We start from the raw sequence: 15,466 nt of genomic DNA, 5'->3' as shown, positions 1-15,466 counted from the left end.
AGTGGTTCCAGCCAGTTCCTTTGTTCCCAGAAGTTCTCTCCATGGACGCTGCCTCTGTGGGATGCACTCCAAAATGAGCAAATAACCTCCCTACTCTGTGCCTCAGGTGCTCTTCAGATCACTTTCCATGCTCTATTTCCACAAGTTGTTTCCCTGCCTTTTCTCCAAGAGCAGTACAATGCCATCCAGAGTTTATCCCAGCCAAGCCCATTGACCTTTAAAACTCCAGGCGTTAAGTTCCGCTGGTTGTCAGAAGTCACAAAATTCAGCCCCTCTCACTTTTCAAGCCAATTGCTATCTGTGCACTCCCTGTATGTTAGTCTGTCTCTCACCCTCTTCCGTGACTGTGGCTCCCTCCCCAATGCAGCAGCCACAATCCATTTCTCTCCCAAACCACATCTCCACTCTTCCTACCTTCTTTGATGTGGCCTCTTCTCTACCTCTAGATGTGGAATTTGTTCTGCTAGTCCTCAGGTCAATTTCTGGAGTATTTAGGATGATTTGATAGTTATCTAGTTGTATCCTAGGGTCTTCCTACTCCCGCCATCTTCCAACAACTATATCAAACCTATAAACATTAACAATAATTCTTTAATATCATCCAATATCCAGTCAATATTCAAATTTTTCCAATTGTCTCATAAATGTGTCACCAGTATTTTCCCTCTTGCTTTCTTTGTGGTCTCTTTGAATGCACTTGTTCCTCCTTAAATCTATCCTTCATTGAGGAGCTAGTTAATTCCCACCAAAATAGTTCTGCACATGTCACTCCCCTCTTTGAAACAATTATATTTTATAGCCCAGCCTTTCCTCAAACTCAACTTTCCATCATATTCCTAATATGCAAAAATGAAAGATAGTTTTATTTTGTGTAAGGGATGCATTATTGAACAGCTTTCATAATTCAAAACTCATGTAACCCAAATCTAATTGTGATAGAGAATGAAGTCTTGTTTTGTTAACTGGCTAAAGTAGCACCAGTATTTCCAAGACCACCTTCAAAGTCCAGGGTGTTGCTTGGCAATGACATACACAGTTCACAATATCATTAACCTTTACATTAATGGAATTTTTAGGAAGTTTTTAACTAGGTTGAGGTTTTATGTGTTTTTTTAAATGTATGTTACCTATAAAGTGATCATTTAACTCATACTTTTAAATTTAAAAGTTGGATATTTTGGTTTTGCATATAATATAGCTGACAATACTGCATCATTATTCCCTAAGCATATTGTCTGTTGTTACATCTCTACAGACAGGAATATCTCTTACCCCTTCTCTGCCTAAAGAATTCTTATCAATTCTCTAAGATCCATATATAATAGTTCTATCTCCTTGAAGTCTTCTCTCATCTTGTTTAGACAGAATGAATTATTCCCTTTTTTTTTTCTAAAATGCCTTGCTTATATGTCTCCTGCATCGCTTATTATGGTATGACTTTTAAGTCATTCACGTTATTCTATCATTATAGTTAGTATTTAGTATGCGCTTCATGGGTAGTCCCTTACTCACATTTGCCGTCACCCAGCTTCGCACAGTACTTACAGTTGATATTCAGAAAATGTTGACGTTAAGTAATCTTGCAGGGTTATTATAAAGATTAAATGAAATAATTTGTATCAGTTGCCTGATACAGTGCCTGGTACTAGTGTTCCCTAAAGTTTCCCTTCTTTTTTCCTCATACTCCTGCTTCATTTCTCTCAACTCCCTATGTATTGTGTCTATGAGAAGAAAATACAGAGTTCTTGCTTTCATTGTTCACATGTCTCTTCTTCAGGGCACTGACTATTTTCCACCTTTCATTCATTTATTTATTTAAGGTCACTGGCTCTATTCATATCAGAGATCCTCCTAAGTCAGCAAACAGAAGGAAGATGACATCTCCACCATTCTTGGATGCCAAACCTATGGAGAACCCAGCACTAATTAGTGACATCAAGATTGAGCCCCCAGAAGAACTTCCGGCTAATGATTTCAACCTGCCCCAGATGGAACCAGTCGACCTCTCTTTTCACAAGCCCAAGGCTTCTCTCCAGCCCGCCAGCCTGCTGCAAGCTCCAGTACACCCTGCAAAGCCACAGCCTGCTCTCCAGACACTTGTAGTGTCCACTTCAACATCTGACACAAGCACATCAACAAATATCCCTACTGTTCTGACTCCAGGCTCTATCCTGGCCTCCTCTCAGGGCACTGGTGGCCAGCAGATCTTACATGTGATTCACACCATCCCCTCAGTCAGGCTGCCAAATAAGTTGGGTGACCTGAAGACCATCCCAGTGGTGGTACAGTCACTTCCCATGCTGTATACTACTTTCCCTGCAGATGGGGGCCCTGCAGCCATTACAGTCCCACTTATTGGAGGAGATGGTAAAAATGCTGGATCAGGTAAGCACCAATGTGCTCTTTCCTGGGCCTTACCTTCCTCCATCTATTCTCTTTTGGAATTGTCTTATCTCTTATCTCTTTTCATCCCTTCTAATTATTATTGCACACTGCTTCAAGAATAATTATTTATAAAGACTGTTCTCATCATATCTCTTCAGTGCTTAAGAGTGTACAATGATGCTCTTTTGTTCAGTCCATGCTTCTCAAATTGGGGCATACATATTTTTGAGTGAAATACTATGTATCTTCCTAGAACCTGTGTGTTATTTGATAATAAACAATTTAAAAGATTTTATATTTAAAAATATGATTTTATTAGAGAAAAATGTACAATTTGAATAACCTTTTAAGATAAAACACAAATATCAAAAATAGTTTTAAGCTTATTAAGGCACACACCCTGGGACTTTCTAGGAAAATGTGTTTATTTGTCTCCGCCATTAGGAATGCTTTTGTGGAAAAGTTGAGAACATTTCTAGCCCTACATATGTAGCCAGGCTTAGCACCTGCCTCTCCCAATACCGTATCTTTTCTCTTCCCTGCAGGTAAAATATTCTTCTTTAAAATGTTGCCATCTTTCCTGTGCTCCCCTCCATTTGGCATCTATTACCCTCCATTTTAGTTTTTTATTTGCCTGTGTTACAAGTATATGGCATTCTTACCAATTGAATTGTAAATTCCTCAAGGACAAAACTATCTAATTTCCATTTGTGTGTCTCCAGAGAACTTAACACAGTGATAGATAGTAGTTGCCCTGCAACAAATAATTTGATGAACAAACTTGAAAATATGTACAGGAGAGAGTTCATATGCTATAATCTTCCTTTTTGTTTAATCTTAAAAATAAGTTCAGAATTCAGAAAGGAATAAATTAAGTGCCTCTTTCACCACTATCTCCCAGCCACCCAGTTCCCATCATGGAAATGTGTCTAGTTTAGTTTGTAATTGGTAATGATCAAGTAAAATTATATGGCCTCTGGAGTGGTTCAAAATATTTAGCCTCACCACAGCTGTAGAATTACAATCAGTTTTGTATGTTGTGCCTTACAAAGGACATTGGGAAGTTGGAGTATAATCAGAAGAAAGAGTTAGGATGGTGAGATATTTCAAACACATGTCAAACAAGGAGCTGACAAATACTTAGCATGAATTTAAAAATCCAAAAGGGAGATGTGTGGGTGGAAATGACTAAAAATCAGATCTTAGCTCAGTATAGAAAAACACTTTCTGGGGCGCCTGGGTGGCACAGCGGTTAAGCGTCTGCCTTCGGCTCAGGGCGTGATCCCGGCGTTCTGGGATCGAGCCCCACATCAGGCTCCTCTGCTATGAGCCTGCTTCTTCCTCTCCCACTCCCCCTGCTTGTGTTCCCTCTCTCGCTGGCTGTCTCTATCTCTGTCAAATAAATAAATAAAATCTTAAAAAAAAAAAAGAAAAACACTTTCTAACAGTTTTCTATCTTTGAAATTTAATGCCTTATAATCATTCCATCACCAAATGTAGGAGACTGAAAAACAACGTACTGAGCATCAAACTGCTGAGACTCTGTAGTGTTTTCCTGAATAAAAATGATAATCTTCTAGTGGTTAATTGTGGTAATGATAAGTGTTTATAACAGTCTTGTTTTTGAGATTCTCCTCAGGGGTTAATGAAAATTTTGATATCAGTTCTCATATGGGAAGAGAGAGACAAAGAAAAAAAGGAAATGGGAAAATAAAATTCCCTGAGAATATGCTGATATCAAGGTAGTGATAGCACAAAACAATGATTTGATAGGGCTTTGAATTGCCCCCATAATATCCATCAGTCAACAAGAACCACTCTAAATAACAAAATAAGTTTTAAACATTTCAGTGTAATTTTAAACAAAAACCATTAGCCCAGTAGTCTCCAAAATGGTATGCTTACACCTTGGTTGGGAAGTGGGGGAGTGAGGAATGCACACAAAACAATTGGAGCACAAGAAGAAAGTATCAACATTTCTATTTCTATTTTTCATAATGTACACAAAAATTTAGTATACTAGTGCATTTGTAGCATACGCACACACACACAAACACACATACGAATTGAGATGTATGCTTAAAACTTTTTAGTGAATGATACACAATCAGTGTATGGAGATAACTACACTAGCCAAATGTTCCACCCTCCCCCCAACCTTATTGCTACCTTTAAGTTTCTTCTATACAGAAATTTTGAAATTTTTACTAGATCTAGGAGACTGATGGGCATTTGATTGAGTTTTGGTAGAGATCTGAAACATCAGTGGTTGATAATAAATATTTGAGGGCTTCTCCCAAAATAGGTGGAAGGGAAGTATGCCAACATGTATTGAGCACCAACTAGGTACTAGGTATGTGCTTCAGCTCATTGACCCATTTCCATTTAGGGGCACAAAAGCCAAAGGAGATGTTCTCATCTTTGAGGTGAACTTAGGCATCAATCTTTGGATAGCCAGTGAACTACTCAGAAAGTTCAACTCAAAAAACACACATTGAGTCTGACTCTTCAGGACACCCTTGTTGTGAAGGCTGGAGATAGAAAGTTAAATCATACCCAGGCCATATCCTACTTAACTCACTATCCTAGATAAGCTCATTCCAATGGTACCAGAATGATCCTTATTACTTTTCCTTCAAAGGAATTTTAGCTATGCTAAAACTTTTAAATGTTCTTCTCTTCTTCCATACAAATACACTTCTTTCATCTTTGCTTTCTCTTTATTTCTCTATCTTGCTGCTACTTCTCATTGTGGGCCAAACTGGGAATCCTGAAAATGATTACAGAGGCACATATATTTGTAGCTGACACTGCTCTTTTTCTTTGCTTTTAGTAAAAGTTGACCCCACCTCCACGTCTTCACTGGCTATCCTAAGTGACAGTGAGGAGAGTACAATTGAGAGTGGATCTTCAGCTTTACAGGGTATTCGGGGACTACAGCAAGAGTGAGTACTTCTGTCTTTATTTCAAGTCTGTCTGTGTATAAACGTGTGTGTCTGTGATAGAATTGGAAGAAATTCTCAGACACAATAGCAAGCATTTAAAGAATAACAAAATACAGGTAAATTGCCTTCCCAGCAAAGGCGTGAGTTTGTATGCATACATGTGCATGGACATGGCATGTTATGACAGAGTTATGTCCTAATTGTCTAGACCACCAATTTTGCCCTTGAAAAATCTATAAATTTCCCATAAGTACAGTTGCATACTGTTTTTCTCTGTAAGTTTAGAGCCCTCTTGTCTTGCAATGTTAGAACTAATAAAATAGTTGTCTTGCATTTTAACAACTATGTAGCATGAAAAAATACATTTATGTAACAACAAAAAAGAGTTTTATTAGACTGAAATGCTCACACTGGGAACAAAAACCACCCAAGGAAACATTACCACCTCCTAGGACCTGCACTTACCGAGAAGAATAGCCTAGTTGAGGGAATTGCTTGAACTATCTCAATTATTTCTTCTCTTGAAGGCCTCCTCTTAAATTTGCATAAATTAAATGCATGTATGAGGTGATTCCACTGTATGCAAGTCCATTAATTTAGCTTCCACGGTAAAATCATTCTTTGGTACTGTCTCTCTTTCTTTGCTCAGACCATCAGCAATGACCCAAATGCAGGGAGAAGAGTCTCTTGAGTTGAAAAGAAGACGGATTCACCAATGTGATTTTGCAGGATGCAGCAAAGTGTACACAAAAAGCTCCCACCTGAAAGCCCACCGCAGAATCCATACAGGTCTGCACACCTCCACCTCATCCCCAACACACACACACACACACACACACGGAGTCTGTGAAAGATAGGAAGAGAAAAAAAGTCTTGAAACAATGACTGATCCATTTATACTCATGCACACAGGATTTTAACCTATGTCTTGTTCCTACTCAAGTGTAGCTTTTATAAAACCAACCCAGGGAAATACTAAGTCTGATGTCTTCTGAATAGGCATTATCCCCATTGAACATTCGTGGGTCTTTCTAATAGGGAAGTAATAACACTTATGCAAGATTAAGCAGCTAAGGCATCACTCCCTCCCTTGTTACCAGAGTCCCACAGGTTTTTACTGAGTATTGAAAAGCACAAAGGCAATTTAAACTAAGTGAAATTAAAGCAGGCTTTTGGAGCTAAGCACAATCCACTAACCTATAGCATACCTTTGTTCACTAGACAAAAAGGTGAATATTTTAAAAAATTAAAGCAGACCTCATGGAGATTGAGCCAAACTGGAGGGCAGTGCCCCATCTGAAAGAGAACTGTCATTCAAACCCAACTAAGTATTACCAAATTTCCCATATTTTAAAGAATGAGAAAATCAAGATTTTTATGTTACGTGTCCTAGATTTTGAATGTTGCCATATAATTAAAAATTATTATAACACCATATATTCAAAGAAACCTGCTGATGGGCCAGATGTAGATTGTCAGTCATTAGTTTATACCCTCTGCTTTGGAAACTCTTTCTACCCAAAAATCTCCAGCTTAGAATTGAGGCTTGGACACCATGGATAAGAAAGGAGCCTTGCTCTCTTGTAAACACATACGGCATTACATTTGCAGTGTTAGGATTTGTATAGAAGAAACCAGAATCCGAGATGCTGTGCCCTGAAGCTATGATCAATTTCCAGGCTGCTTTGTCACAGTATTCCTGTGACAATCTTATTGATGTTTTGTTTGCTTCCTCTTCATGTAGTGTGCAGGCTGATTCCACTCACACACACAGGTATATGTATATACATGTATAAATATATACTAAGTATTTAAACTAAGAATTTTGAAATGTAAAAGTAGAATAGTTTACTAGACACTCATGTATCCTTCACCCACCTTTAATAACTATATCAGTATATGGCTAATTTTTTTATTTTCACACCGCTACTGATTCCCTGGTTCTCCACAGTATTATTTTAGAACAAATTACAGACATCATATCGTCTTAGCCATAAATTCTTCAAAAAATATTTTTAAAAGATAAAGAATTCCAAAAATAGGCACAAAATTACTATCACATAAAAATTCCTGATATCAAATTTCCTTAATATCAATATCATTATTCTTTTACTTTTATTTATTTCTATTTTTATTTTTTTATGTCAGTAACCAAACAGTACTTCATTGGTTTTTGATGTAGTGTTCCACAATCCATTATTTGAGAATAACACCCAGTGCTCATAGCAAAACATGCCCTCCTTAATACCCACCACTGGGCTAACACACCCCCCACACCACTCCCCTCTGAAACCCTCAGTTCCTTTCCTGGAGTCCATAGTATCTCATAGTTCGTCCCCCCCTCTGATTTCCTCCAATCATTTTTCCATTCCTTCCCATAATGTCCACCATGTCATTCCTTATGTTCCATATATAAGTGAAACCATATGAAAATTTTCTTTCTCTGCTTGACTTATTTCACTTAGCATAATCCCCTCCATATCGATGAAAATGGTGGGAATTCATCCTTTCTTATGGCTAAGTAATATTCCATTGTATATATGAACCACATCTTCCTTATCCATTCATCTGTTGAAGAGCATCTAAGCTCCTTCCACAGTTTGGTTATTGTGGACAATGCTGCTATGAACATTAGGGTGCATATGGCCCTTCTTTACAACTGTACCTTTGGAGTAAATAATCAGTAGTGCAATTGTTGGGTTATAAGGTAGCTCTATTTTTAACTTATTGAAGAAACTCCACACTGTTTACCAAAGTGGCTGTACCAACTTGCATTTCCACCAACAGTGTAAGAGGGTTCCCCTTTCTCCACATCCTCTCCAACTTTTGTTGTTTCTTCCCTTGTCAATTTTTGCCATTCTGTCTGGTATAAGGTGGTGTCTCATTGTGGTTTTGATTTGAATTTCCCTGATGACAAATGATGTTGAAATTTTTACATGTGTCTGTTAGCCATTTGAGTATCTTCTTTGGAGAAGTGTCTGTTCATAACTTCTGCCCATTTCTTCACTTGGTTATCTGTTTTATGGGTGTTGAATTTGAGAAGTTCTTTAAAGATCTTGGATACCAGCCCTTTTTCTAAATTTCTTTTTTTTAATTATATGTTAGTCACAGTATAGTACATTATTAGCTTTTGATGTAGTGTTCCAGGATTCATTGTTTCTGTATAACACCCAGTGCTCCATGCAATACATGTCCTATTTAATTCCTTTCAACAGGCTAGCCCATCACCCCAACCAATTCCCCTCTAAAACCCTCAGTTTGTTCCTGGAGACCATAGTCTCTCATGTTTCATCTCCCCCTTGTTTTCCCACCCTTCATTTTCCCCTTCCTTCTCCTAATGACCTCCCTTCTATTCCTTATGTTCCACAAATAAGTGAAACCATATGATAATTGTTATTCTCTCCTTGACTTATTTCACTTAGCATAATGTCCTCCAGTTCCATCCACGTTGATGCAAATGTTTGGTAATCATCCTTTCTGATAACTGAGTAATATTCCATTGTACATATGGACCACATCTTCTATATCCATTCGTCTGTTAAAAGGCATCTCAGCTTCTTCCACAGTTTGGCTATTGTGCACATTGCTGTTATGAACATAAGGGTGCACGTGGCCATTCTCTTCACTATATCTGTACCTTTGGGTTAAACACAGTGGTGCAATTACTGAGTCATAAGGTAGCTCTATTTTTAAATTTTGAGAAGCCTCCACACTGTTTTCCAAAGTAGCTGTACCAACTTACATTCCCACCAAGAGTATAAGAGGGATCCCCTTTCACCACATCCTCTCCAACATTTGTTCTTCCTTGCCTTGTCAATTTTTGCCATTCTAACTGGCATAAGATGGTATCTCATGGTGTTTTCCATTTGAATTTCCCTGATGGCTAATGATGTTGACCATTTTAGATCTTGGATACCAGTCTTTTATTTGTAGTGTCATTTGCAAATACCTTCTCCCATTCCATGGGCTACCTTTTAGTTTTTTTGACTGTTTCCTTGGCTATGCAGAAGCTTTTTATCTTGATGAATTCCCAAAAGTTCATTTATTCTTTTGTTTCTCTTATCTTTGGAGATGTATCATGAAAAAAATTGCTGTGGCCAATGTCAAAGAGGTTGCAGCCTATGTTCTCCTCTTTGATGTTGAAGGACTCCTGTCTCACATCGAGGTCTTTCATCCATTTGGAGTTTAATTTTGTGTATGGTGTGAGAGAGTGGTCAAGTTTCATTCTTTTGCATGTAGCTGTCCAATTTTCCCAGCACCATTTATTGAAGAGACTGTCTTTTTTCCACTGGATGTTTGTTCCTGCTTTATCAAAGATTAGTTGCCCAAAGAGCCGAGGGTCCATTTCTGGGTTCTCTATTCTGTTCCATTTACCTATGTGTCTGTTTTTCTGCTAGTACCATGCTGTCTTTGTGATTACAGCTTTGTAGTATAGCTTGAAATCCGGCATTGTGATGCCCCCAGCTTTGTTTTTCCTTTTCAACAATTCCTTGGCGATTTGGGGCCTTTTCTGCTTCCACACACATTTAAGGGCTGTTTGTTCCAGATCTTTGAAAAATGTCATTGGTATTTTGATCGGGATAGCATTGAAAGTGTAGACTGCTCTGGGTAGCATAGACATTTTAACTATGTTAATTCTTCCGATCCATGAGCATGGAATATTTTTCCATCTTTTTGTGTCTTCTTCAATGTCTTTCAATAGTGATCTGTACTTTCTAGAATATAGATCCTTTACCTCCCTGATTAATTCCGAGATAACATATGGTGCTATTGTAAATGGGATGGATTCCCTAATTTCTCTTTCTTCAGACTCATTGTTCATGTATAGAAATGCAAATGATTTCTGAGCATTGATATTGTATCCCGCCACATTACTGAATTGCTGTTTGAGTTCTAGTAATTTGGAAGTGTACTCATTTGGGTTTTCCATATAGAGTATCATGTCATCTGCAAAGAGAGACAGAGACTTCTTCTTTGCCGATTTGGATACCTTTTAACCCTTTTTGTTGTCTGATTGCTGTTGCAAGAACTTCCACTACTATATATTGAATAATAATGGTGAGAGTGGGCATCCTTGTCGTGTTCCTGATCTTAAGGGAATGGCTTTCAGCATTTCCCCCATTGAGAATGATATTCACTGTGGGGTTTTCATAGAGAGTTTTTATGAAATTGAGGAATGTACCCTCTATCCCTGCACTCAGAAAGGTTTTAATCAGGAAAGGATGCTGTATTTTGTCAAATACTTTTTCTGCATCACTTGAGAGGGTCATATGGTTTTTGACTCTTTTCTTGATGATATCATCTATCACACTGATCAATTTGCGAATGTTGAACCACCCTTGCATCCCAGTGATGAATCCCACTTGGTCATGATGGATAATCCTTTTAATGTACTGTTGGATCCTGTTAGCTAGGTTCTTGTTGAGAATTTTGGCATCCATATTCATCAGGGATATTGGTCCGTAATTCTCCTTTTTGATGCGTCTGTGCCTGGGTTGGGGATCAAGGTAATACTGGCTGCATAGAATGAGTTTGTTGTTTTTCTTCATGTTTCTATTTTTTGAAACAGCTTCAGGAGAATAGGTATTATTTCTTCTTTGAATGTTCGGTAGAATTCCCCAGAGAATCTGTCAGGCCCTGGACTCTTGTTTTTGGGTGGTTTCTGATCACTGCTTCAATCTCTTCATAATTAATCAGTCTGTTTAAATAATCAATTTCTTCCTGTTTCAGTCTTGGTAGTTTATAAGTTTCCAGGAAGGCATACATTTCTTCCAGGTTGTTTAATTTATTGGCATAAAGATGTTGATAAAAATTTCTAATGATCCTACCTATTTCATTGGTGTTGGTCGTGATCTCTCCCCTTTCATTCATAATTTTATTAATTTGGGTCCTTTCTCTATTCTTTTCAAAAAATCTGGCCAGTGGCTTTTGGATCTTCTGGGTTTTTTTTAAAGAACCAGCTTCTAGTTCGGTTGATCTGCTCTACTGTGCTCCTGGTTTCTAATTCATTGATCTCTCCTCTAATCTTGACCACCTGCCTTCTCGTGCATGGGTTTGTCTTCTTCTGTTCCACCTCCAGCTTCTTGAGGTGAGAATATAAAAACTGCATTTTAAGTTTTTCTATTCTTTTGAGTGAAGCATGGATGGCTATTTATTTCCCCCTTAGGACTGCCTTTGCAGTGTCCCATAGGTTTTAGACTAATGTGTTTTCATTTTCGATGGTCTCCAAAAATTGTTTCATCTCCTTCTTAATTCCCTGGTTTACCCAATTTTCTTAAGGAAGATGGTTCTTAGTTTCCAAATGTGTGAGTTTCTTCCAAAATTTTCCTTGTGATTGAGTTCTAGTTTCAAAGCATTGTGGTCTGAGAATATGCAGGAATAATCTCAGTCTTTTGGTATTGGTTGAGACCTGTTTTCTGACCCAGTTTATCATCTGTTCTGGAGAACGTTCCGTGTGCATTCTAAAAGAATGAGTATTCTGTTGTTCTGGTGTGTAGTGTTCTGTATATATCTATGAGGTCCATCCTGTCCAATATATCATTCAAAGCTCCTGTTTCTTTGTTGATTTTCTGCTTAGGTGATCTGTCTATTGCTGAGAGTAGAGTGTTGAGGGTTCCCTACTATTAACGTATTATTATCTATATGTCTCTTTATTCTTGTTAATCGTTGTCTTGTGTATCTAGCTGCTTCCCTGTTGGGGGCATAGATATTCATAATCATCATATCCACTTGTTGGATACATCCTTTAAGAATAATATAGTGCCCTTCTGTATCTCTAACTACAGTCTTTAGTTTAAAATCTAATCTATCTGATATGTGAATTGCTACCCCAGCTTTCTTTTGAGGTCCATTGGCATGAAAAATGGGTTTCCATCCATTCACCTCCAATGTGGATGTATCTTTAGGTTCAAGATTAGTCTCTTTTAGACAGCAAATGGATGGGTCATGTCTTTTTATCCAATCTGCAACCCTGTGGCTTTTTATGGGAGCTTTTAGGCCATTCACATTGAGAGTGATTATTGAGAGATATGATTTGAATGATGTCGTGTTGCCTGTAAAGTCTTTTTTTCTATAGATTGTAAATTTCTGTTCTGTATCACTCTTGGGGCCTTTTTACTTTTATAGAACCCCCGCCTTTAATATCTCATGTAGGGCTGGTTTAGTGGTTAAAAAATTTGGTCAGTTTCTGCCGATCCTGGAAGGTCCTTATCTCTCCATCAATTCTGAATGACAGCCTTGCTGGATAAAGGATCCTTGGCTGCATGTTCTACTCGGATAGAGCTTTGAAAATACCCTGCCAACCCTTCCTAGCCTGCCAGGTCTCTGTAGACAGGTCTGACGATATTGATATTCTTCCCTCTGTATGTAAGGATTTCCTTCCCCCGGCCACTTTCAAGACTGTATCCTCGGATCTAATATTTGCTAATTGAACTATGATGTGACGTGGTGTAGATCTGTTCTCATTGAGCTTGGGAGGGGTCCTCTCTGCCTCTTGGACATGAATCCTTGTTTCCTTTGCCAGATTGAGGAAGTTCTCAGCTACAATTTGTTCAAATATCCTTTCTAAACCTGCCTCTTTCTCCACCCCCTCAGGGATACTGATGATTCTGACATTGGAACTTTTCATTGAGCCAGTAATCTCCAGTAATCTACATTCTTGAGATTGGATTTTTTTGAGCCAAGTTTCTGTTTTAACTTTCTCTTTTACCATCCCTTTCTCCAATTCACTAATTCATTCTGCCTTATTTACCGTGGCCATCAGAGCATCTAGTTTAGACTTCATTTGATTCATACCATTTTTAATTTCTGTCAGATTCACTCTCATTTCCACCCTTAGAGATTCTATATTCTCATTAATATTTTCGTTAATATTTTTTTCAAGCCTACACATCATCTTGACCATTGTTACTCTGTACTCCATTTCTGACAATTTGGTTATATCCATATCCATCAGTTCTGTGGCAGGGGCCACAGTCTATGTCTCCTTTCTTTGCTGAGGGTTCCTCCTCCTCGTCATTCTGATGAGGAGAGGTTGTAGGCATGCACACAGCCCAAATTATTGACCAGGACCCAGGCAGTGCGCACTTGTTTTATGGGGACCTTAGGAATATGAGCTTCTTGATTTTTCACCTTGCCTTCTGGGAGAAGGGCCTGCCACGTTGATCCTCAGACAACCCTGTTTGGATAGAGTTGCCTTGTCCCCTGCAAGGGGGGATGGGGATGGGCACAATGTGAACAGGTATTTCCAGGCTTTTGTTCTCAGGCGACTTTCCCTGGTGGTTTTCTGTGAGTCTTCTGAGAGTCAGAGCAGCAGTGGCCTCATCCTAACGTCTGTTTCAGAACAGAGAGATCACAGTCCACTCTCCACTGAGCTCTCCTGGCCACTTTAACTGTTTCCATCAGTGTTGCTCAAAACCCCGCAGTGTCCCGGGATGTGAACCCCACAGCCACCCTCCCAGCCCTCACTTCCATTGCTGGCACATCTCTGTCCTTTGTGCTTCCAACACTGCCAGCCATCCCCTGGTTCCCTTGCGTGATCCCGAGCTCCCTGTTTCAGTGTGGTTCGTGTGCTCTGGAGCACCAATTTTCCATCTGGTTGTGCGCGATCCCAAGCTCCTGGTTTCAGTCTCACTCTAGTGAGCACTCTGGAGCTCTGGTTTTCAGTCTGGTCGAACTTCGTTCCCCGGCTTACTGTCTCAGTCTGCTTTCTCACGCGTGCCTCTCCGCGAGTCTGGCCACTCCCCAGGGCAGGTGGCTAGTGCTTCCTGGCGCCCTAGCATGGTGGCTCCCTCCCCCTTCCATTTATCTTCCAATATCTCTGTGCAGATTCACAGCTCCCCGCTTCATGCCTCAAAACTCAGTGCTGGAGATGTTCATTTGTAGAGATCCAGAGGTATCTTCCTGCGTCTCAGGCTGATTTCGTGGGTGTTCAGAATGGTCTGGTAGATATCCAGCTCTATTCAAGGGACCGGTTGAAAAAAGGGTCCCCCACTCCTTCGCTATCTTTTTTTCCTCCAAAAATAAATAAAATCTTTAAAAAAAAAGAAGTAGGTAGGGACAAGACTCAAAGGGCAAGGTCCGTTTTACTAAATCCATATCCAGTCTCTGCTCCCCCTTACCTCTTTCTTTTTTTTTTAAGATTTTATTTATTTATTTGATGGAGAGAGAGACAGCCAGCAAGAGAGGGAACGCGGGCAGGGGGGCAGGAGAGGAAAAAGCAGCCTCCCAGTGGAGGAGCCTGATGTGGGGCTCGATCCCGGGACCCTGGGATCACGCCCTGAGCCAAAGGCAGACGCTTAACGACTGAGCCACCCAGGCGCCCCCCCCACCTCTTTCAAGATTGTTTTCTTGGATCTATGATTTGCAAATTGAAGTATTGTATGTTTTGTTGTTGGTATGTTCTCATTGATCTTAGGAGGGGTCCTCTCTGCCTCTTGGACATGAATGCTTGTTTCCTTTCCCAGATTAGGGAACTTCTCAGCTACAATTTGCTCAAATATCTCTTCTAGACCCCTCTCTTTCTCCACCCCCTCAGGGATCCTGTTAATTCTGACACTGAAATGTTTCATTGAGTCAATAATCTCTGGCAGCTTATTTTCTTGAAATTGGATTCTTTTCCCCATGCTTCCTCTTTTTTTGTCTTTCCTATCATCTCATCCTCTAACTCCCTAATTCGTCCCCCCTGCCCCCGTTTACCCTGACAGTCAGAGTATCCAGTTTAGACTGCATTTCATTCATAGCATTCTTAGTTTCCGCCAGATCTGTTCTCATTTCAGCCCTTAGAGATTCTATGTTTTCGTTAATATTTTTCTCAACCCTATACATCAGCTTGATAATTGTTACTCTGAAATCCATTTCTGACTTCTTGGTTATATCCATATCCATTATTTCTCTGGCAGAGCCCACAGCCTCACTTTCATTCTTCTGTTGGTGGTTCTTCCTCTCTGTCGTTCTGATGAGGTGTGGTTTCAGGGATGTACAGAGTCCAAATTATTTACCAGGACCCAAGCAAGATGCACCTGTCTTATAGGGACCTTAGGGATGTTGGCTTCTTGTTCTTTCAGCCTGAATTCTGGGGGAGGAGCATGCTGGGCTCATATTCAGGCAACCCTATTTGGGCAGAGTTTCCCTGCTCC

At 39.5% G+C, this 15,466-nt stretch overlaps 1 protein-coding gene across 1 annotated transcript; it reads left to right on the top strand.

Moving 5' to 3' along the window:
• The first annotated feature begins 1,826 nt into the window (after positions 1–1,826).
• Positions 1,827–7,384, top strand: KLF8 (KLF transcription factor 8). Its single transcript, XM_045805152.2, has 3 exons — positions 1,827–2,385; positions 5,219–5,330; positions 5,980–7,384. Exons 1-3 carry the CDS (start codon positions 1,875–1,877, stop codon positions 6,185–6,187), a joined length of 831 nt encoding a protein of 276 aa, XP_045661108.2. The 5' UTR covers positions 1,827–1,874; the 3' UTR covers positions 6,188–7,384.
• The last annotated feature ends 8,082 nt before the right edge of the window (positions 7,385–15,466 follow it).

Source organism: Ursus americanus, chromosome X, assembly GCF_024610735.1.
Source record: "Ursus americanus isolate L20-20 chromosome X, mUrsAme1.1.p, whole genome shotgun sequence".
In the NCBI taxonomy this organism is placed as follows: domain Eukaryota; kingdom Metazoa; phylum Chordata; class Mammalia; order Carnivora; family Ursidae; genus Ursus; species Ursus americanus.
The sequence above is the reverse complement of the archived record's forward strand: the minus strand, read 5'-3'. Positions and strand labels throughout refer to the sequence as shown.